The sequence below is a fragment of the Rana temporaria genome, chromosome 3 (genome assembly GCF_905171775.1).
Source record: "Rana temporaria chromosome 3, aRanTem1.1, whole genome shotgun sequence".
Lineage (NCBI taxonomy): Eukaryota > Metazoa > Chordata > Amphibia > Anura > Ranidae > Rana > Rana temporaria.
The window spans coordinates 221,188,742-221,211,692 of NC_053491.1; the positions used below are offsets into that span (position 1 = coordinate 221,188,742).

The window sequence follows — 22,951 nt, forward strand, 5'->3', positions numbered from 1 at the left end:
AATATATCATATTATATGAACCCTGCATTGGGCTATAACATTAATCAAATGAAGATCATGAATTGATAATAAACAAATCATAAACTATAAGCCCTGCACTGGGCTATAACATTGGTATTGGTGAAGTGACAATATAAAAATACATAAACACAGTGAAATGAAAAGCAACAAAAAAGTCCATATGACTGCAATGTTAGTTTCCCACATTTGTGACTTTTTAAATCATAATTGATGTCTTTGTATAAATATTTAACAGAAATCTCCCAAATGGCCCTGATAAAAAGTTTACATACCCTGGAATGTTTGACCTTGGTACAGACACAGAAGATGGCACACACAGGTTAAAATGGCAATTAAAGGTTAATTTCCTACATTTGTGGCTTTTTAAATCACAATTAGCGTATGTGTATTGTCAGGTCACCTGTGGCCAGGTGACAAATGCACCCCGTAGGGGTCAGGGATGCACCACAGGGTGGTGAATCCTATGGCCGACTACTGCTAGCAGAGACGAAGCGTGAACCTAAGATCACCCAGGGCGCGGAGTCTAAGACCCAGTATTGTATTCACCAGAGCCTTTGATGGTAAGGATGGTCTTGGCCGCTACTGGGTCCAGGTCGCATCCCCGAGATTCCTCAAGTCACACTCCGCAGGGAGAAGGGGGAGGCAGCCAGCAGGACAAACAGTGGTGATGGACAGGCCAAGGTCAGGGCAACAGGCAGACAAGGATAACCATGGAACATGCAAATAGTCAGGGGCACAGGCAGACAGGGAAGTCGGGGACAAGCCAAAACGGTACACGGAAGATGATCGTAGCACTCTGCAACCAGGAACTAGCAATACACTGCAGACAGGAAGTAAGCATAGGAACACTGTTGAACAGCACTGCAGACCTGTAGAGCAACGGTTAATATAGGCTTCCTGGGATGGACTAGGGTGGAGCCATACAGGAAGAGGAAGTGATAAAAAGGGGAACCAGAGCAGGATCTGCCTCTAATGAACACATGGAGATCAGGTAGGCAGACAGGCTTGATGCATATTCATGACAGTACCCTCCCTCTTAAGGCCCCTCCCCCTCCCCAGCCTGGAGCCAGGGCTAAAGGGGAATCCCAGAAGAAACCTCTTTGACAAATGGGGCGCAAAGATCTCAGATGCAGAAATCCAAGACGCTTCCTCAGGACCAAATCCTCTCCAAAGCACAAGGTACTGAAGAACGCCTCTGCGGAGACGAGAATCCAGAACTTGAGTATCCTCATTGACCAGAACCGAAGTAGGGACAGGAGGAGAGGATTTATTGAGGACCAAAGGCCTTTTAGGAATAAGTAAGGGCATGAGAGGGTCAACAGGAATCCGAGGAGGATCAAGCAGACCCTTAAAGATGAACTGGGGATTAAGCACAGGACCATCAGACTGGGCAGAGGTCAAAGGAACCCTGAAGTCAGGTTGGTTAGAAGGTGACAGGGCACAGGAGTCAAGCTGGATAGCAGGGAAACCAGCAGAATGCAGAGAGCCCTGAAAACAAGGTAGAAAACCCCATTTGGCCGACGATGGCAATCTATCCAAAGGATGGATTGAGCCCCTTAGACAGGTTGCAGGAGGGCCTGAACAAGAAAAGGTAGGAGGCTCACTGGGCATGGGCTGACCTGGCATAGCTGATGCAGAGGCCGATTGAATAGCATATTCAGGTGTAGCGATTACCCGAATCGCATCACAAGGCGTAGTGACTGCAGAACTCGCAGACAAGTTAGCCTGGCTGTGCGTTTTAGGGACAGTCAACGGTAAACTGGAGTGAATGATCGGCTCAGGTTCACAGACGGGCTCCTCATCCAGAGTGCTACATTGGCTAGAAAGTGCATCAGCCTGACTATTGCAGGACACATTCCGGACATCACGACATGTGGTGGGACGAGCAAAAGATTCTGGAATGGTGGCAACAGGAAGTTTCTCTTTTGGGGCAACCTTGGGTAGGCAAGACGTGGAACAGGAGGGACCCCAAGCCAGGATCTGTCCGGCAGTCCAGTCAATGTGAGGAGAATGGAGTCTTAACCAAGGAAGACCCAAAATGATAGGAGCTGAGGTCTTAGGTAGAACAAGGAAGGATATCCACTCATGGTGAAGTGTGCCTACTGACATCTTAACAGGGACTGTCTGGAAGCGAATAGGACCCCCCGGGAGAACAGTGCCATCAATCGCCGAGACCACCAATGGTGTGGTGAGGGGCAAAAGGGTAAGTCTCATGGACGATGCGATTTCCCAGTCTATGAAATTGCCAGCGGCTCCGGAATCCAGATATGCCGAGACCGAATGAGAAGAAGCACCAAAATGAAGGGACACAGGAAGAAAAAGACGAGAAGGTGAAGGAGATATTTCTGGATCCAATACTCCACCTTCCAGATGTATTGAACCCGAGCGTTTCTCGGGGCGAAGAGGGCAAGTGTCACGAAAATGACTTTTGCCCCCACAGTATAGACACAGGCCTAGAGTTATGCGCCTGGTACGTTCCTCAGGGGATAGCCTGGTCCGACCCAGCTGCATGGGTTCCTCAGTTGGCAAGGGATGCTCCACGGGTCGAAGAGAGGGGAGCTCAGGCTGACTAAGGGCCAAGGAATGTTGGCGTCGCTTTTCTAGGGTCCTTTCCTGAAAGCGAATATCGATCTGATTACACAAGGAGATCACTCCGTCCAGATCAGTGGGGATGGTTCTTCCTGCTAGTTCATCCTTCACTCTATCAGATAGGCCATGCAAAAAGGTTGCGACTAAGGCCTCATTGTTCCAGCTCAGTTCAGCTGAGTGGATACGGAACTGCAGAGAATATTGTCCCACTGAACGGGATTCTTGGCGGAGACGTAAAAGGGCGCTGGCTGCTGAAGAGACACGAGCCGGTTCTTCAAAGATATTCCGAAAAAGTTTCAAGAAAACAGGCAGGCTAGAAACCACTGGATCATTCAATTCCCACAGAGGGGCAGCCCAGGCTAAGGCCTCCCCGGAGAGGAGAGAAATGATATAGGCTATCTTGGCCCGATCAGACAAGAAGTACTGGGGCAGGAGCTCAAAATGAATAGTGCATTGGCTAAGGAATCCCCTGCAGGCTTTGGAGTCTCCAGAAAAACGGATTGGAGGTGATAACTTCAGTGAATGCGACTCTGCGACTGGTGCAACAGGTGCAGCTGCTGATTGTACTTGGGGTTGCGGATTCGGGGTTCCCAGCGAGGTCTGAAGCTGATCAAAGCGGGAAGCCAGATCCTGAAGGAAACGCATCACCTGATCCTGATTAGCTTCATGCGTCTCGAGTCTGCGAACAATGCCCTGTAATGGATCATCTGCGGGGAGCGGCATGTCGGCCGGATTCATGGCTGTTCAAACTGTCAGGTCACCTGTGGCCAGGTGACAAATGCACCCCGTAGGGGTCAGGGATGCACCACAGGGTGGTGAATCCTATGGCCGACTACTGCTAGCAGAGACGAAGCGTGAACCTAAGATCACCCAGGGCGCGGAGTCTAAGACCCAGTATTGTATTCACCAGAGCCTTTGATGGTAAGGATGGTCTTGGCCGCTACTGGGTCCAGGTCGCATCCCCGAGATTCCTCAAGTCACACTCCGCAGGGAGAAGGGGGAGGCAGCCAGCAGGACAAACAGTGGTGATGGACAGGCCAAGGTCAGGGCAACAGGCAGACAAGGATAACCATGGAACATGCAAATAGTCAGGGGCACAGGCAGACAGGGAAGTCGGGGACAAGCCAAAACGGTACACGGAAGATGATCGTAGCACTCTGCAACCAGGAACTAGCAATACACTGCAGACAGGAAGTAAGCATAGGAACACTGTTGAACAGCACTGCAGACCTGTAGAGCAACGGTTAATATAGGCTTCCTGGGATGGACTAGGGTGGAGCCATACAGGAAGAGGAAGTGATAAAAAGGGGAACCAGAGCAGGATCTGCCTCTAATGAACACATGGAGATCAGGTAGGCAGACAGGCTTGATGCATATTCATGACATGTATACATAGTCAATGGGTTTGTTAGCTCTCACATGGATGCACTAAGCAGGCTAGACACTGAGCCATGAGGAGGTAGAAAAGAACAGTCAAAAGGCCTGCATAACAAGGTAATGAAACTTTACAAAGATGGAAAAGATATAAAAAGATATCCAAAACCTTGAATATGCCAGTCAGTAGTGTTTAATCACTTATTAAGAAGTGGAAAATAAGGAGCTCTTTTGAGACCAAGTCTTTTTCCATGACAATGACCCTAAGCACAAGACCAAGGTGACCCTTTAGTGGTTATAGCAGAAAAGGTGAAAGTTCTGGAGTAGCCATCAGTCTCTTGACCCTAATTTCATGGAGCCAATCTGGGGACATCTCAAACGTGTGGTTCATGCAAGACGACCAAAGACTTTGCATGACCTGGAGTCATTTTGGCAAGATGAAAGAGCAGTTGTATCACCTGTAAGAATTCAGGGCTTCATAAACAACTATTACAAAAGACTGTGCGCTGCTAAAGGGAGCAATAGACAGTAATAAGAATTAAGGGTATGCAGACTTTTGAACATGGGTCATTTCATTTGTTTACTTGTTGCCATGTTTTGTTTTATGATTGTGCCATTCTGTTATGACCTACAGTTGAATTTGAATCTCATAAAAAACAAAAGAAATATATTTTACATGCTCACTCGTGTTTTCTTTAAGTATGGCACAATATATTTCCAATCATCCAAGCGTATGCAAACTCTAGTATGGGTAGGAGAGGCGTGACTATGCTGAGCAATCAGAACAGCTCTGTTCTATCCTGGAGTTCCTAGGGAGAGAACAAGAAAAACAGAATGATTATCAAACCCCAGGACCACTTACTGCACTGTGTGATGGTGAAACTGTATCATATCACACACATGGGTAAGTAAAACAAGACTGGGGGGGGGGCACGGGGCGTTAGTTCACTTTAAAACTTTAAACACCTAAAAAATTGGACATGGCATCACTGTGCATTGCAATCCAACACACGTGTTGCCTCAGTGCATCGTGATGCCTTTTAAAACAAAAGGCAATGCAATGCATTCCCTCAATGCGTAGATGTTAAAAGTTTCCTAAGCTAGGTAATGTAAAAATTCTGGCAAAAATGTGTTTCGCAGATAGTATTTTGTTACTGTTATGCCGCGTACACACGATCAGGCTTATGCCAGGCCAAATCACATCGGAATTCCGAAAGAATTCCATCGGGAAAAAATAGAACATGTTCTATATCTAAACTCCAATGGAATTCATCAGAATTTCCGATGAAAAAACTCTGATGGGTCTACACACGATCGGAAAACCCGATGGAAAAAGTCCATCGGAATTATTCCATCGGAAATTCCGATCATATGTACGGGGCATAAGTGTTGATGACAGTATTTTTATAGGAACCTAAAATCCAAATTTTATCTTTAGACTACTGCTGCCCCCCAGTAATGACCTGGTGCCATTCTCTGAAGCATTCTCCTGGGAGCCCAGGATTTCTTCATGGTGAAACCCATTGGACATGTCCATGACAGGAAGTGGGTTTAATCATGCTGGACATCATTTAACTCAGTAGAAGAGTGGCGTTGAAGGGAACAGCACCGAGGATAGGGAGAATATTACAGAGAAGGCTGTGTTTGTTTAAGAAAAGTCTGTAGTAATTAGTTTCTTTTAAATTAAAAGCAAGAATTCCTTTTTATGGACTGCCTATGTTATGCTGTGGTTGCAGTGTGGAGGGAAGGAAGTGTCTTCCACTCTTCTCTTGAAAAGGGAAACAATCAAAGATCTATTATAAAAGTTTTTCCAATCATGACAGCAGGTTGTCCCTATACCAGTGATGGCGAACCTTGGCACCCCAGATGTTTTGGAACTACATTTCTCATGATGCTCATGCACTCTGCAGTGTAGCTGAGCATCATGGGATATGGAGTTCCAAAACATCTGGGGTGCCAAGGTTCGCCATCACTGCCCTATACCATATTCCACTGGGGTCATGTGTATAAGGTGAAGTGTGCAAGAGGCCTTAGCCTTCATTCAGTGCATCCAGCATGCATAGGGTTAATTAGATAAACAGTAACCAAATGTTACCTTGCTGTTAACTAGGAACCCTTATGACAGTGACAATATAAAAAGAGTTCACACGATACAGCTGTAAAATTATATAACTTAAAGGTTACATGTTGAAATGCAGCTAAGCACTGTAAAGTCTATGCAGAAAAAAAAAACAGCTGACTTGAGGTTTCATACCACTAACTCAGTTAGGGGATTTGAATGACATCACAGGCTATGAGCACATACTACAGACCAGCTGCAATTATTTAAATGATGCTGTTATTGTTGTTTTATATACAATTTAGGTTTCAGTGTTTGTCAGTCATTTACCGATTCTTGGAAATTTCATATGCTTCCCATGGCAAGTAATGTGATTTCACATGGCAACCTATTACAGTTCTGTTTAGAAAAACAGAGGAAAAAAAAAAACATCTGTCAATTCTATAAAATGGCTACCAGATCGTGTTGCAGATTGCAATAAAAATCCATTTTAAGTCATCATATTTTCCTCCTGAACTTTTATCACTGTGTACGTCAAACAGATTGTATTGATTGCTTGCAGAATCCTACCTACATCATGCAAGCTTCATAAGAAAAAGATGTGAGAGAGGAGGCAGCAGACAAACCAACAGGCTCCTTTCCATGCCTTTTTTTTTATTATATTTTTTTATATTTTTTACAATGTCACTAAAGTGCAAGTAAAAATAAATATACTTTGTGATCCGGTCCTGAAATACTAAGGTATGATAAAAAAAAGTCCTCGCTCAAAGCTCAAAAACTTGCCAGAAGAGGGAGAGAGTGAAAACAACTGTTCTCCCAGCTGTTTCCTGTCTACAGTGTCTGTGTAAATGTAGATAAATGTGAGGATTTTCTTTAAATCCTTCTTCTGTTTGCTAAATCTGACTGTCACTGCTAAAATCAGAGCAGATCCTACGCAATGGAGTAAAGTCCTCAATTTCAAATGTGACATAGCTCTGAATATCTCTGTGGATTTCCTTTTTTTTTTTTTTTCCTTGTTATCTCAGCTAACAATCTCATTTGCAGACCCTGTACTTAAAGAAGCCATGGAAAAAAACAACTGTCTTTCAACACAATTATTTAAGTGCTACTTTTGTGATATCTTAAAGGTAACTCATTTATTTCCTCTCTTTTTTTTAAATGTCTTTTTTATGCATCAATGACTAGTGTCTCTTTTATTTCTATGAATGCATGAAGTAGACTTTTTCCTGCCCAGCTGTCATTTGAAAAATGCTGAATGTGCATTTTTGTGTATATGCTGTATAACCTTTCTTGTATAGAGCAGCTGCAAATAAATGATAACTTTAATGTTTTTTGTAGTGTACTTTAATAGTCATGCTATTTAATAGACAATTGTTTTGCTGTGTGCAGCCTGTGATCATTTGCATATTCATTTTTTTGGATTGCACTAAATAATGTTTTGTACTTACTATGTATGAATTTTACAATGCAATGCATTGCACCTGTTCTGTTGCACATCATGAGTTTGATGTGTTTTACTATAATGTTTAGGCACCAAAATCTTTAATAGAATATATGCATTAATATATTTATTTTATTATTATTAGCTTTCTTTTTTGCAATGCTAATTATTCCTGCAAATCATACTTAGTAGTTGATGTAAGGTGCCAGTTTGAGATAGAAGAGTTAACTGCAGTCATTTCATTCTATTTAATTTTTTATCCCCTGCAAACTTTAAAATGCTTGCAGATGTATAATTTTACATCAGTTTGTAATACTTCGCTCTGTCAGTGAGTTAATTGTACAATTGTCATTGTGGAGCTTCTTGCTGCAGGGTTTGAAGGGTTAATGTGATGTACTATGTTATTCAAGACATTTATTTTTGCAACATGTTATCTGTTGTATTTGAAAACATTTTAAGCTTATTTGGTCAGACTGGTTTTAGTGACCTTTCTTGCAGTTGCTGGCAAAGCTTCAAGTTTCCTTTCTCAGCATAAAAAAAAAAGTTTCTGAAGGCTGGAGTTTTCATTTTTTTTTTGTATAGTTTGGAATGAGCTCATGCCATTAGATCAGCCACTACAAGTATTCACTGTAGGCCTTCTCTATAAAACAGATGATTGCTGCCCATTTGTAATATATTTGTTTTAGGCTGAAAGAGTGACAAACACATTGTAATGATCATTAAGAACTAATCTCTTTCTTGGCGGCTAGGTTTTATATTGTTCTGTTTGTTCGTGAGAATAGGGTATGAACTTATTTTTGGTCAGCTCTAAAATTCAAATAAGTATGCCAAACTTCTTCTTTCAAATTTATGTAATACATAACTGAAGAGGGATAACTAAAAATGACTAACTTTTGGATGGACCCTGTAAAAAAAAAAAAAAAGCACTGGGATATGCAACAGTTTAATGTTTAAAGTAGAGTGATTTTTTCATATTTTCACCAACTTTTATAAAAATGTTATGATGAAAAAATAAATTCAATCTGAGACTGGTAAAGCTCTTGCCTCTATATAGGGATAGCTCCATATAGGGATAGCACCAAAAATGCAAATTTTGCACTGCTTAGCACACAACGCTGTTTCATACATGTTGCGACATGCCGTATTTATCGGCGTATAACACGCACAGGCGTATAACACACACCCTAACTTTAAAAGGGAAGTTTCAGAAAAAAACTTTCCACCGCCCCCTGCGTATAACACGCAGGCACAGTTTACCCTCTATTTTCAGGGTAAAAAAGTGAGTGTTATATGCCAATAAATACAGTAATTGTGTTAAGGTGCTTTACAGGCGCTTTAGCACTAAAAATAGCACCTGTAAAGCTTCCTGTAGAGCGAACTGCGAGTCGGCTCTATACGGCGCCAGCGCAGTCTACGCGGCTCCCAGTCAGTGCGCAGGCGCCATATAGCGCCGTATAGAGCTGACTCGCAGTTCGGCTAGTTTAGGTAACTCGTGACGCGCCTTATCCGCCGGGGGTACGTTTTTGTCAGGCACGTCAATCATTTGGGCGAAGTCCCAGAGGACATTGCCTCACTGCATAGGAACGCCTACTCCCACGGGAGCTAGTACCCGGAAGCCAGGTGAAAAATAGCTATAATACCGTATGTACACCCGCCAAAAAAAAAAAACAGCATACTGTACATGTTTGAGGTATTCAGAATGTAATGTTATATACTTGTTTTTTGGGTGAACCTCCGCTTTAAGGTGAACTTGTTAAAGATAAATTCCAAGTATGGATATGTTCTACCTAGTTACATTGGCCCAGTTTAGACAGAGGTAACTAAGTATACACAATACCTGGTCAATGTCCCTGGAGGTAGATGCTGCTATTCCAGCAATCTTCACTTGCTACGGGGTCCTGTGCCAAGCGGTTGCACTTCTGCTTACTAAAAAACAGAAGTTAGCCCCCTCAGCACCAGTGCTATTTGGAGAATGCTTTGCATTTTCTGAATGAGTGCAAAGAATTCTCTCATTGGACAAGGTAGAGAGGAGGGACTGTGATGTCACGCTCTCCACCTCGTCCAATCACACAAAGCTTTGCATTCATTTAGAGAATGCAAAGAATTCTCTGAACAGTACCCGTGCCAAGCAGTCAACCTTATGTGTTCAGTAGGCAGATGTGCAGCCAGTCTGCAAAAGACAAGGAAAAGCGAGTGGAGATCCTTGAAGTAGTGGTGTCCAGGGGTATCAGCCAGGTATGGCATATGCATAGTTTCATTGGTCAAAACTGGATCAATGTAACTGTTTATCCATACCTGGAATTTATCTTTAAGGCCAATTTAGATATACCTGATTTGTTTCTCTATACTGCAGTTAGGTAACACCAATGTTATTGTTCCCCCCCAGCCTGAGACTGGACAATAAAGGAGAAGCAGCACACTGATAAGCTAACCTCTCTGTCACTCTGCTGCTTGGTTTCTTTGTGCTGCTTATCTACTAGTCTGAGCATTGCTGTATAGGGACTGCAAGAGGGTGATGTCAAATTTAGGTACTTGCATCTTCTGAATTTGAAAAATACATGTTACAATCAGATAATGTATTCATAAGAAACAGGTTTGCATCTTTTATATCTGTCTGGAGGTCAGCTTTAACCAAGGTAGCAAATATAGGGAAATCAGCCTTTTGGTTCATTTGAAGGTATAACAATGATGACCTCATAATAAAAAATAGGTTAATGGTTTTACACATGTCATGGAGAGTCCAGAAGTCCATTAAATTTTATAATTTTACACAACCAATTTTAGTTTGTATATTTCAAACTCTGATATGTGTGGAATAAGCTGCAAAAAAGATAACTTCATGACAACAAAATTAACTTAAAGCGGGGTTCCGGGCATAATTTTTTTTTTTTTGCAAGCTAATATTAATCACATTAAATAGTCCCTAAAATGTATTAATAGCTCCCCAATCATTCCAGAAATCATTGCAAACACTTGCCTTATATCCTCCAGCTCATGTTGTGGCCGTATCCATCATATGTGTGGGCATGTGAAGCCCAGTTTCTTTTTCTTCCTGGTTTTCAGGGAGAGGTGCATACTGGGTGATTTTTAGGCACAGTAATGCCCAGGGACTCCTGGGGAATGAGTGTCTTCATTTCCCAGGAGGCAATGGTGTCTTAGGACAGGAAGTTGAACCACCTAGGACCAGAAACTAGACAGATTACGAAATCTGCCTGGTAACAGCCAGATGAATGAATGAATGAATGAAAAACTTATAAAGCGCGGCGCATGCGAACTGAATCGCTTCTGGGCGCTAGTTGTGATAGATAGAAGTTAGTACAATTTTTATAATTTTTTTACATTAAAGGCAAGCTGTTAATAGAAAGTTCATTTTTAGGGTGGAACGCCTCTTAAAAGTCTGAAACTTGTATTGAGTTCCACGCTACAATACTGCAGAATTGGGCATATTAGGGATTTTGATGTATATAATATTTTAAAATCTAGAAAATGGAAATGTTAATGTAACATGTGATAGCATTCTGACCCCAACAGTAAAAATAAAAATTAAAAAAAGTTTATACTCACACAATGAAAGTATGATAATATGTATTGAAATTCTGGAAGGCTCTCAATGGGGTTGGTTGTCACTGTAAGGGGAATGAGGGTTCTGGAGGGTTTTAGGTGACTGTAGCAGACATATGATACATAGACAGTGGTTCTCAGCTTTATTTAGTAGTTACATAGTTACATAGTTATGCGAGGTTGAAAAAAGACCATCAAGTCCAACCTATGTGTGTGATTGTGGGGGTTATTTCCGAAAGTCAAATCCACTTTGCACTACAAGTGCACTTGAAAGTGCACTGAAAGTTCACTTTCAAGTGCAGTTTCTGTAGATCTGAGGGGGCATGCAAAGAAAAAAAAAACAGCATTTTAGCTTGCACATGATTGGATGATAAAATTAGCAGAGCTTCCCCTCATTTCAGATCTTCCCCTCAGAGCTACAGTAACTGCACTTACAGAGCACTTGTAGTGCAAAGTGGATTTGCCTTTTGTAAATAACCCCCAATATGTCATAATTACATTGTATATCCCTGTATGTTGCAGCTGTTAAGGTGCGTATCTAATAGTTTTTTGAAACTATTGATTCTCCCCGCTGAGACCACCCGCCTGTGGAAGGGAATTTCACATCCTTGTCGCTCTTTAAACCTCTTTTCTTCTACTTTTAAGGAGTGGCCACGTGTCTTGTTAAACTCCCTTCCACAAAAAGTCTTATCCCTATTGTGTGGTCACCAGTACGGTATCTGTAAACTGAAATCAATCCACTCTCAAGCATTTCTTCTCCAGAGAGAATAAGTTCAGTGCTCGCAACCTTTCCTCATAACTAATATCCTCCAGACCTTTTATTAGCTTTGTTGCCCTTCTTTGTACTCGCTCCATTTCCAGTACATCCTTCCTGAGGACTGGTGCCCAGAACTAGACAGTATACTCTAGGTGCGGCTGGACCAGAGTCTTGTTGAGCAGGAGAATTATTATTTTATCTCTGGAGTTGTTCCCCTTTTTAATGCATGCCAATATGCTGTTTGCTTTGTTAGCAGCAGCGTGGGATTGTATGCCATTGCTGACCCTATCATCTACTAGAAGGTCCTTTTCCATCCTGGATTCCCCCAGAGATTCTCCCCCAAGTGTATAGATTGCATTCATATTTTTGCCACCCAAATGCATTATTTTACATTTTTCGACATTAAACCTCATTTGCCATGTAGTTGCCCACCCCATTAATTTGTTCAGTTCTTTTTGCAAGGTTTCCACATCCTGTGGAGAAGCTATTGCCCTGCTTAGCATAGTATCGTCCGCAAATATTGAGATTGAACTGTTTACCCCATCCTCCAGGTTGTTTATGAACAAATTAAATAGTATTGGTCCCAGCACAGAACCCTGCGAGACCCCACTACCCACCCCTGACCATTCCAAGTACTCCCCATTTATCACCACCCTCTGAACTCGCCCTTGTAGCCAGTTTTCAATCCATGTACTCACACTATGGTCCATGCCAGCAGACCTTATTTTGTACAGTAAATTTTTATGGGGAACTGTGTCAAATGCTTTTGCAAAATCCAGATATACCACATCTCTGGACCTTTCTCGTAGAAGGTTAATAGATTGATGTGGCAAGAACGATTCTTCATGAATCCATGCTGATTACTGCTAATGATACTGTTCTCATTACTAAAATATTTTATATAGCCCCTTATCATCCCCTCCAAGAGCTTGCATACTATTGATGTTAGGCTAACTGGTCTGTAATTCCCAGGAATTTATTTTGGGCCCTTTTTAAATATTTGCGCTACATTGGCTTTTCTCCAATCAGCTGGTACCATTCCAGTCAGTAGACTGTCAGTAAAAATTAGGATGAATAGTCTGGCAATTACTTGACCGAGTTCCCTAAGTTCCTTTGGATGCAAGCCACCTGGTCCCGGTGATTTATTAATGTTTGGTTTCCCAAGGTGCTTCCTGTGATATGTCATAAGGATAAACACTGCAGTTTTTGTTACTGAACCCCCCGATTCTCTCGTGAAGTCTGAGGAGAATAATAAATGTAATACATTCGCCATTTCCCCATCCTTTGTAAAGAACCTCATTCTTTATGGGGCCAATATGGTCTGTCCTCCATTTTTTACTGTTTACATACTTAAAGAGTTGATTGGGATTTTTTTGCTCTCCTCCGCTATGTCTTTTGTGTTCTATCTTAGCCACCCTAATTGCACCCTTACATTTCTTGTTGCATTCTTTATAAAGTCTGAATGCTGATGATGATCCTTCAACCTTTTATTTTTTTGAAGGCCTTCTCCTTTGCCTTTATATGCATTTTTACATTGCATTTAAGCCATCCAGGACTTGTGTTCGCTCTTTTAAATGTATTGCCCAATGGGATGCATTGGCTCACGCTCTTATTTAATATGCCCTTTAAGCAAACCCATCTCTCCTCCGTGTTCTTTGTTCCTAAAACTTTATCCCAATTCATGCCTTCTAGCAAGGTTCGTAGTTTAGGGAAGTTGGCTCTGTTGAAATTCAGTGTCTTTGTATTTCCCTTATGTTTCCTATTTGTGCGATTTATACTGAAGCCAAGTGACCTGTGATCGCTGTTTCCTAAATTGCCCCGTATTTCCACATCCGTGATCAGGTCTGTATTGCTGGTAATCAGTAGATTCAGTAACGCTTTATTTCTAGTTGGCGCCTCTACCATCTGAACCATGAAATTTTCCTGCATGACATTTAGGAACTGACGAGCCTTAGACAAAGGCGTGGTTCCCTCCGCCCAGTCTATGTCTGGATAATTAAAATCCCCCATTATGATAACACTTCCCATCCTTCCTGCTAATCCCCAACTTGTGATAGGAGATCCATCTCCCGCCTCCCTCAGGTTAGGGGGCCTACAGCATACTCCCAGTATTATTTTCCCCTTACCTTTTGAATGATTCACATTTTTTTCCCCCAACAGTAAAAAAAAGTGAATGCTTACAAAATAAAAGCATGGGAATACAAAAAAGCCCTGGATGGGGGTTCTGGGGGGGGGGGTTTAAGTGACTCTGTAGCAGACTTATTGGCCCTGCAGGGGATTAAAGCGGAGCTCCACTGAAAAAAAAATAATAAAAGCCAGCAGCTACAAATACTGCAGCTGCTGACTTTTAATATTAGGACACTTACCTGTCCTGGAGTCCAGCGCCGTCCACAGCAGAGGACGAGCGATCGCTCGTCACTCTGCTGCCCCCCCCACCATCCTCGGTGAGGGAACCTGGAAGAGAAGCACTCCGGCTTCACTGCCGGGTTCCCTACGGTGCATGCACGAGTCTCGCTACGCCTGCCGATTGGCTTCCGCTGTGTACTGGGAGCCGAGTGTTCCCAGAACACAACGGGGGGGGGGGGCGGGAGGTGACCTCATGCCCGCAGTCTGCCCGAGACTGTGTGGCCAGAAGTGGGTGCAAATACTTGTCTTTAGACAGGTATCTGCATCCCCCTCCCCCTGAAAGGTGTCAAATGTGACACCGGAGGGGGGAGGGTTCCAATCAGCGGGAGTTCCACTTTAGGGTGGGATATTTAAGTTTCTAAAGGGAGCTGGAGGCAACTTTGAGGGTGAGATATCTTCAGGAAGCTGGGGGCTTTGCCATGGCACTGGGAGATACTGTTGGTGGCACAATGGGAAGCTGGAAGCTCTGCAGCAAGCTAGGGGGCACTGCAGTGGGCTGGGTAGCACTGTGGGAGGTTGGAGGGGCACTGTGGGGGATTATGGCTCTCAGGAGGCCTAGAGACACTGTGGGAGGTACTACAGGTCAATAGAGGAGGTTAGGGGATCTGCAGCTGGCTGGAAGCCCAGAAAGATGGAGGCCACAGCCTGGTGGCAGACCATGTTCAAGGGTTAAGAATCATTGCTCTAAAAGATCAAACTTTAAAGGTATTCTGTCCCATATAACTGTATGTAACCTGTTGTTCTCCATTGTGTGCAAAGGAGAACAACAGGTAATTCTTGTATGCTAAGCTAATGGAAGACTAATAATATCATACTTTGTACAGTGGATGTGCATGTCAGGTGAGCATTGATTTCCAAGTAATCAGAGACCATACTCATACATCCAGCACAGGAAGTTAAAAGGTTATCAGATAAATGCAGGTGCCAAATGCTTTGACCTATCCAACTGTGTGGCATCAAACATCATTATGAACTACTGAAAACTTTGTCTGTAATACAGAATCTGTGATTTCAGAATATTGTAGGAGTCCAAGGAGAAACAACTCAAATGGTAGAAGGGCAGATCAGTCAAACATTAATTATATTAAACAGCATAATTTGTGCCAAGATCCACGCGCATGCTCGATATATCAGTGTACAGTCTATGAGAGAATTATATTCACTGTATGTGTTTCTTTGACAGGTTAAGATGCACACAATGACCTACATGCATCTCTTTTACCTGGGCTTATGTCTACTCACTCTAACCCACTCAGCAGCTGCTGCCCAAGAAACTCTCTGTGGTGCTGAGTTAGTGGATGCTCTGCAGTTTGTATGTGGAGACAGAGGCTTCTTTTTCAGTAAGTTTATGGTATTTCTTTATTTTATACCCTGATTTTATCAGACACCAATAAATGTATTTGTTGTCAGCTTTGAAAATTGCATGAAGCTCACATGAGCTCCTAATTGGACTGCATTTGGTGTTTTGGATTAAAGGCAAGGTTAAATAATGGGCAACTAACGACCGAGCAACAGACTGCGTTAACAAAAATGTATTCTATTTTCTTGAAAACTCTGTTAACAAATTGAATCAAGCTCACTCTTCATACAGTGGGGTTGATTTACTAAGGTAAATCATCTTCACTTTGCAAACTAATAGTTAACCAAGTTTAGAAGTTACAGTGAGCCTATGTTCAGTTTGAAACCCAACTCATGTGCAAGGCATGAAGTTAACCACTTTTGCTAAATTAACATTCAATAAACATCCTATACTCATTAGTAATACCATTGCTAGCAGTATATGGGACCATTCTTAAAGGGGGGGGGGGGGGGGGTAAAGTGATGTTTACGGTTGTTATGGTATTAGAAAATACTACTTTAGTTCTTTTTAAAGTGATTTTGTTGCCTATATTTTATAGCATACTACATTTTTAATGTGTACATTTTATAGAGCAACAGAAATGAACAGAAACTGCACTATACATTGAGTCTTCCCAAAGAAAAATGCCCAAACCTCACAATATGTATACAGCTTTCGTATACCCTGATACCATTTCATGTATTTTACTAGTCAGGTTCCTTCTATGAATCATAGCTTAAACTAACTTTTAGCTGTGTTCTAAATGGTGTTATTGAAACCCCAACCACATTTCCTTTAGTTCCATAGTATATTCTGAATTCGGCTTTTATGCTCTTCAGTTTTGTAATCTGCTTTAGCCACGACATGCTTATCATAGCTGATGTCAGAACAGGTAAGCATTTACTGATCTACAGCTGGTGCAATAAAATAATTTTATTGGTATACCAAAGTTGAAGTGTACACATATATCTAGGCACCTGCACATAAAAGCAGCTTTTCAAATGGGATAATTAAATTGGCTCTGTCATTCTAGAAAATAAACAAGGATGGGCCAGAATCTCCAAGAAAGCTACTGAAATAGAGATATCTGCCTGCCCCAACAGTGGTGCTCCTTCTCCTTCACTTTTTTACATAACAGAGATAAGGACTGAAGAGAAGGACTGAAACCCGCTTGTAGTTCCTGCTTGTTTTAACAACTTACAAAATCTCACTGTGCTATAAATGGACTTGGCATCTCAACAAATTTGGTTATCAATTGTCACGTACCTGATGGTTGTGAGCCTGAATTGCAGAGGACGGTCTCCCTTATGGCTCCCACTCGTGGCCCCCTGGTAAGGTAACAGTAGGCACAGGAGTAAGGAGTGGCACTGGTGCCTGGCAGGATCAACAGAGGTGAGGAAGTGGATCAGACACCCGGAAACTTCCTTCCAGGAGCTGGGATACAGGAACTGGATCAGCTTAGCAGACTGGGTCAGGAACTGCTCAGTAGACTGGATCAGCTTAGCAGACTGGATCAGGAACAGCTCAGCAGGCTGGATCAGCTTAGCAGGCTGGATCGGTTTAGCAGACTGGATCAGGGACAGCTCAGCAGACTGCATGAGCTTAGCAGGCTGAATCAGAACCAGGAACAGATAGAACCAACACAGGGATAGTCAGACAAGCTGGGTCAGGTATCAGGTGGGCAGAAAAGGTACAGGGGTGCAGGCAAAGAGTAGTCACAAACAGGCCGGGGTCAGATGCAGGCAGATAACTGGATGGTCAAAGGTAAGCTGGGTCTTAATACAGGTAACAGTCTCAGATCAGGTTTTAAGTCACACAACGCTGTAGAGCAGACAGCAGGGACTGTATGTGACAGGCAGGCTTTTTAACAATGCCTGGCGCCAACAGAGGTGCGCGCATGCACGTGTGTGCGCACACGCGCATGCACTGTTGCAGCCGCGATAGGGAACCGGAGAGTCTGAGGCACCTGTTACTGGCAGGATCTTCATGACATCAATGCTGTTGCTTCAGATATTTGCTTGCTCTCTTGAGTATGTATGTTTTTCATATTGAGTGTTATCAATTTGGTTGCTATATTTTTCATTTCATAAATATTTTAAATAGTGATCTGGGTATGGCTACCTTTGGACAATATTTTTTGATTCACAGTGTTTTTAAAGTAACAGTTTAAAGTAACAGTTCACTTTCATTTTCAGTGGCATAGCTTCCATGACAGCTTCATACCAGTAAAGCTCATGAAACAACACAGTATAATAATATATAAGTGACTACCCATACCCTTTGTCCTCACATTTTATCTCAGTGGTTTGTTTACACAGCTCAGTGCTCATATTCATCAAATTTATACAGGCTGTCACTGTAAATGTTCTGTACTAGGAATTCACCAGATATACACTCAGAAATAAATAACTTGGTGTCTATACCATTTTAAAACTGCTTATAACTTCAAGATTATAAATCTTTACAAAATTTATAAACATAAGGAAGCAGGCTATAGTTCACAGAGTAATCAAAAACTGAACTTATTGCATGGGATTCTTTTTTAAAAGCAGCAGTAAGGCTGCTTATAAAAAAAAAAAAACACTAATTTATAAAGCACAGGAGTGTGCTTTATAAACGTACATTGCATTTTACTGTCTTTGGAACTCTGAAGCCAATGGAGTGCAATAAATGAATGAGAGCAGAAAAAAATGCTGGGAGAGATTGATTACGTGACCTGTCACATCACATCACCAGCTCTCTTCCTCCAATCTTCTCTCTGCTATGTTTAAGTGTATCTCTAGGCCAATTTTTTTTTAATTTTGGGTATTGGGAGAAAAGTTTGACCCTCAGATTTTTATTGTTGTGTCCCCACTGTTTGTACTGGTAACCATTGTCACTGAGAAAGAAAGTTAGGGCAAATCCAAACGTGTCCTTAGAACAAGAGGTAACAGGATTTTTTTTTACAGGAACAACTGTCTAAGAATGAATTTCACTTACTTTGGAAGGTGTTCCCTAATTTCCTTTTGCTTCTTTAGAACAGAAAATGTATGGAAATGTTTCCAATGGTACACATGCAATCAAAATAAACCCTGGCAGAGGTGCTCTTCCATGAATCAATTTGGCTATAGGTACACCTTAAGCAGAGAGAACTCGTGGATGTGTATCACTTAGCAGTTTATAATGGAGAGAGCATAGCGTTACCCCTTCTCTGTTGTAAATCAGCATATTAGTCATCAATGTGTTTTCTGCACTTAGTCAAAAAGTAGACACATTCAATAATAGGTGATGTCAAAAGATTTTTTTTCTTACCCCTAGAAGGTTGTCCAACCTTCTCGGCACTAGAAAAAAAGAAAAAAAATAGGGGGTATGGGGCACCTCTCTACTCTGTAATTTCCCCAAAATAGACCTGTTGCTATTAATTGTAAAAATTACCTTTAAGTAACATCAGAATTTCCTATTTGTATCTCCATGACATTAGTCTCTATGAATGAACCATTTCACACTTCACTAAGTTCATATACTGTATATAAGTGTATTCTAAATGTGATGCTGTGTGAATTTCTCAATGTTTTAATTACAAAAGCAAGCTGTACTATTTACTAGTTATTCTATTGTTTTGAAACAGTCCTAGTTTTGATGTACTGCACCGGTTACAACTTTTGTGGCTCAAAATCTTGCAGCTTCTAGGAAAAGCCCAGCATAATAGAAACATTTTGCTGAGTGGAAACTACCCACAGTCATGTTCTTACAGTTCTCTCAACTGCAAAATGTGATCTTGATGTTTTCTTAGGAATATACTTAACAGCCTGGAAATTGCTCATTAGTTAGAAAATGTAACCTCTGACTAGATTTTTCCATTGTATTTGTGTACAATGCAGGTGACTTAGTGTAGAGTTCACTGTGGATTGCTAAGCCTAAGCAATTCCTAAGAATTTACAAATTGTATTTTAGAAATTATTTGGGGTATATATATATATATATATATATATATATATATATATATATATATATATATATATATATATACATAGATAGATATATCTATCTATCTATCTATCTATCTATCTATCTATCTATCTATATATAAAGATATTTATCTACAATTTAAATTCTATTGTGGTGGATCTCTAATATTTATTATATTGTTTAGGTTTTTGTAGTTTAGTCATTGTGTTTGCCTTGAAAAAAAATCGAAATTCTTCCTGTAAAATGTTAGCTTGGTCATGCCTGTTCTGCTTCCCTATTGGTCAAGAAGGCCACCTATCACATTGAAAGAATATTTAGGAAGCAAAGGATCTGAAAGAGGCAGAACCAAATTTATACTTTACGTGAGAAATCAGAATTTAAATATAATTTCAAAAATTATATGTTCGGTTTGAACTAATTTTAGTCTGATATTCAATTCTCACTGCTAAGCTCTGTACTTCTTTAAAATATGATCTGTCTAAATTGTGCAGGCTTTCATTATTTTATTTTAAGTAGTTATTAATCTTATGAATCATTATTGAGAGCAAATCTTAAAAAGAAGAATTCATATTACTGTGCTAAACATTACAGTCTTTGGACATAATGCCCAAAAATACCACCTGTCATAAAGATATACAGCAAACAGAATGAGCTTTAATTAACTGAGAGATATCAAGTATGATTGGGTTGGAATTTATTAAATTAGCCAGTTTTATACTTCATAAATTGCAGGCTAATTATTTTATACTATTATACTCCCAAACGTTTTTTTAAACTTTCCTTTAATTTCTTCTCTTGCAATCCCCTGGGTTCCCTGCCTTTCTAGCCATCCGCCTGTGATAGCAGACCTGGGACTTCTGCAACCATTCGGCTGTGGAGCCAGTACTAAGATCCTTCCAGTTGTTCACCTGTTTACCCAGATCTACCCTGGACTTCACTGTGAGAGTCAGGCCCCGTACACACGACCGAGTTTCTCGGCAGAATTCAGCCAGAAACTCGATCGGAGCCGTATTCTGCCGAGAAACCCGGCCGTGTGTACACTTTCGACCGAGGAAACCGACGAGGATCTCGTCGGGCCAAATAGAGAACATGTTCTCTATTTCCTCGTTGTTCAAAGGGAAATTTCGGCCCGCCGAGATCCTCTGCGGATTCACAAGGAACTCAACGAGCAAAACGATGTGTTTTGCCCGTCGAGTTCCTTGGACGTGTGTACGGGGCCATACTGTTTCAGAGAGTGATGTACTGTTTACTGAAATAGTGGTCATCATTCTCTAGTATCTACAGCTACAGAGCCTTATAGATACTGTGTTACTGGGTCAAAATTGGAAATAAGTCTTGCGAGCTACCAGAAATAATCACTTTGAATGTCTTTTATGTGCAGTAATTATCCAGGTGCTGGCCTGGCACTGATCACATTTCCATACAGTTGTGCTAAATATTTAATTAAATCTATGTGCCGTGGTATGCTCTGCAAACAAAATTCCTTCCTGTGACCCTGTGCAATATATTTTGTCCAGTGCTTGATATTATTCAAAAAGTGAATAATACATTATAATAATATACACGTTTAAAGTGCTCAATAACATAAGTCTATTAATCAATATCCTTAAAGATCTTTTGGTTGAAAACATATCCAAAATGCCAACATACCTGTCCCCCCCCCCACCATGTGATTATCCTCACCACCGCACAATTAAGTTTGGTCTAATGCAGTTGAACCACCCCTGTCCCCTCCTCAATGCGTGTTGGCACAGGGATGACATGTAGCTGTGGATGAGCAAAAGGACTTATGTCCTCATATGGAATTTATATAGTTCTGTTTGATGAGTTCTGTTTGATGAGTGAGTACCCTGGATAATATACTTTTAATAAATATGGTTTTAACATGATAAAGCAGCATGTAGCTTATCTTTCATAAATGTATTGAGGATAATTCCATTGAACTTTTCAGGATCCTCCATAAATCACAGAGCCCAGGGGTGGTCCAACTGCGTTATCAGACCAACCTCTATTGTACGGTCACACACCCTGTGGTGAGGATAATCACATAGAGGGGGAGGTAAAGTTTGTTGGCACTTCGGATAAGTTTGGAGCACCATCACAAGGATCCTACTCAGCCGAAAAATCTTTAAGGATATTGATTGATGGACTTATATTATTGAGCACTATAGCACACATAGGGGATCGAACACTCTATACAGTAAAACCTTTGATTGTGAGCATAATTTGCTCCAGAAACATACTTGTAATCCAAAGCACTTGTACATCAAAGAAAATTTTCCCATAAGAAATAATGGAAACTCAAATGATTCATTCCACACCATTTCTTCATAAGTCCTTCAGTTTACTCCATATAAAAAGATTATAGCAATGTGATAGGTTGTGTAACCATAAAATGTCCATCCACAAATGGAAGCCTCCACAAGGGGATTAGAAGCAAAATCCAGCAGGAGCTACAGAGTATAAAAGAGAAGAGAGGCCCTTCTATGTGTAGCAATATGGTTACATTTAATGAAGGTACAACATTTAGCAACTCACATTGTTGATGATTAAAAAGAGGCACATCTAAGTATGGAGGCATCCGGGGTAAAGATACATACACCATCCCCCACACCTCCGGCTCTCACTGCTGTCAGTCTGCAACTGTTACCGGAAAGACTACCCTGCAGTAGAGCGATCTGAAAGCAAGGCTTGAACAGCTTGTGTGGAAGGAATAATGGTGGTGCGGGGGATGGTCTATTTGGACAGCTTTAACCCGCATGCCTGCATACTTAAATGTGCCTCTATTAATCATCAACCATGTGAGTTGGTTAATGTTGTACCTTCATTAAATGTAACCATATTGCTACACTTAGAGACACCTCTTTTCTCTTCTATACTCGGTTGTGACATGATGCTACTTGTATATCAAGTCAAAATGTATTTAAAAATTTTGCTTGTCTTGCAAAACGCTCTCAAAACAAGTTTATCTCAAACCAAGGTTTTACTGTATAAGTGTATGTATATATGTATTGTATACATTGTTTGCATGTTAGCACTTTAAACATGTATATTATTATAATGTATTATTCACTTTTTTGATTCATATCAAGCACTGGACAAAATATATTGCACAGGTTCACAGGAAGGAATTTTGCTTGCAGAGCATAGCGTGGCACATAGGTTTAACTTAATGTGTTGCTGTCTACTGCTACCTAGTTTTTTTATTGAGTTGCAGAGAAAAACAATAATGACTAGAACTTTGTAAGCGGGTTGACTATATGCATGCCCTTTTTCCGTTTTGACTATCTTAAAGGTGATTATCGCCGTATTAGTGTCCTTCAAGGCCCAAGCAGTATTCTGCTCTGTTTAGAAAAGTTCAAGTTAAAGCCACACTCTGTCTAATAATTAAAGTTCTGCTATGTGTGTGTTCAAACCCAACCATTCTCAACTAAAGTAGCAAGCATGCAAATTTCT

The 22,951-nt window shown here is 41.1% G+C and overlaps 1 protein-coding gene across 2 annotated transcripts in view; it reads left to right on the forward strand.

The window, feature by feature from the left end:
- Window positions 1-6,686: 6,686 nt before the first annotated feature.
- IGF1 (insulin like growth factor 1) overlaps window positions 6,687-22,951 on the forward strand; it is a 155,395-nt gene continuing 139,130 nt past the window's right edge. Inside the window, exons 1-3 of one of the 2 annotated variants that reach the window (XM_040344284.1) lie at window positions 6,687-6,784; window positions 7,088-7,170; window positions 15,392-15,548. In XM_040344284.1, coding sequence (XP_040200218.1) covers window positions 7,108-7,170; window positions 15,392-15,548 — 220 coding nt within the window. In that variant the 5' untranslated portion in view covers window positions 6,687-6,784; window positions 7,088-7,107. Of the gene's footprint in view, window positions 6,785-7,087; window positions 7,171-15,189; window positions 15,260-15,391; window positions 15,549-22,951 lie in introns of those variants that run through there. The other variant, XM_040344286.1, reaches the window with a different exon arrangement.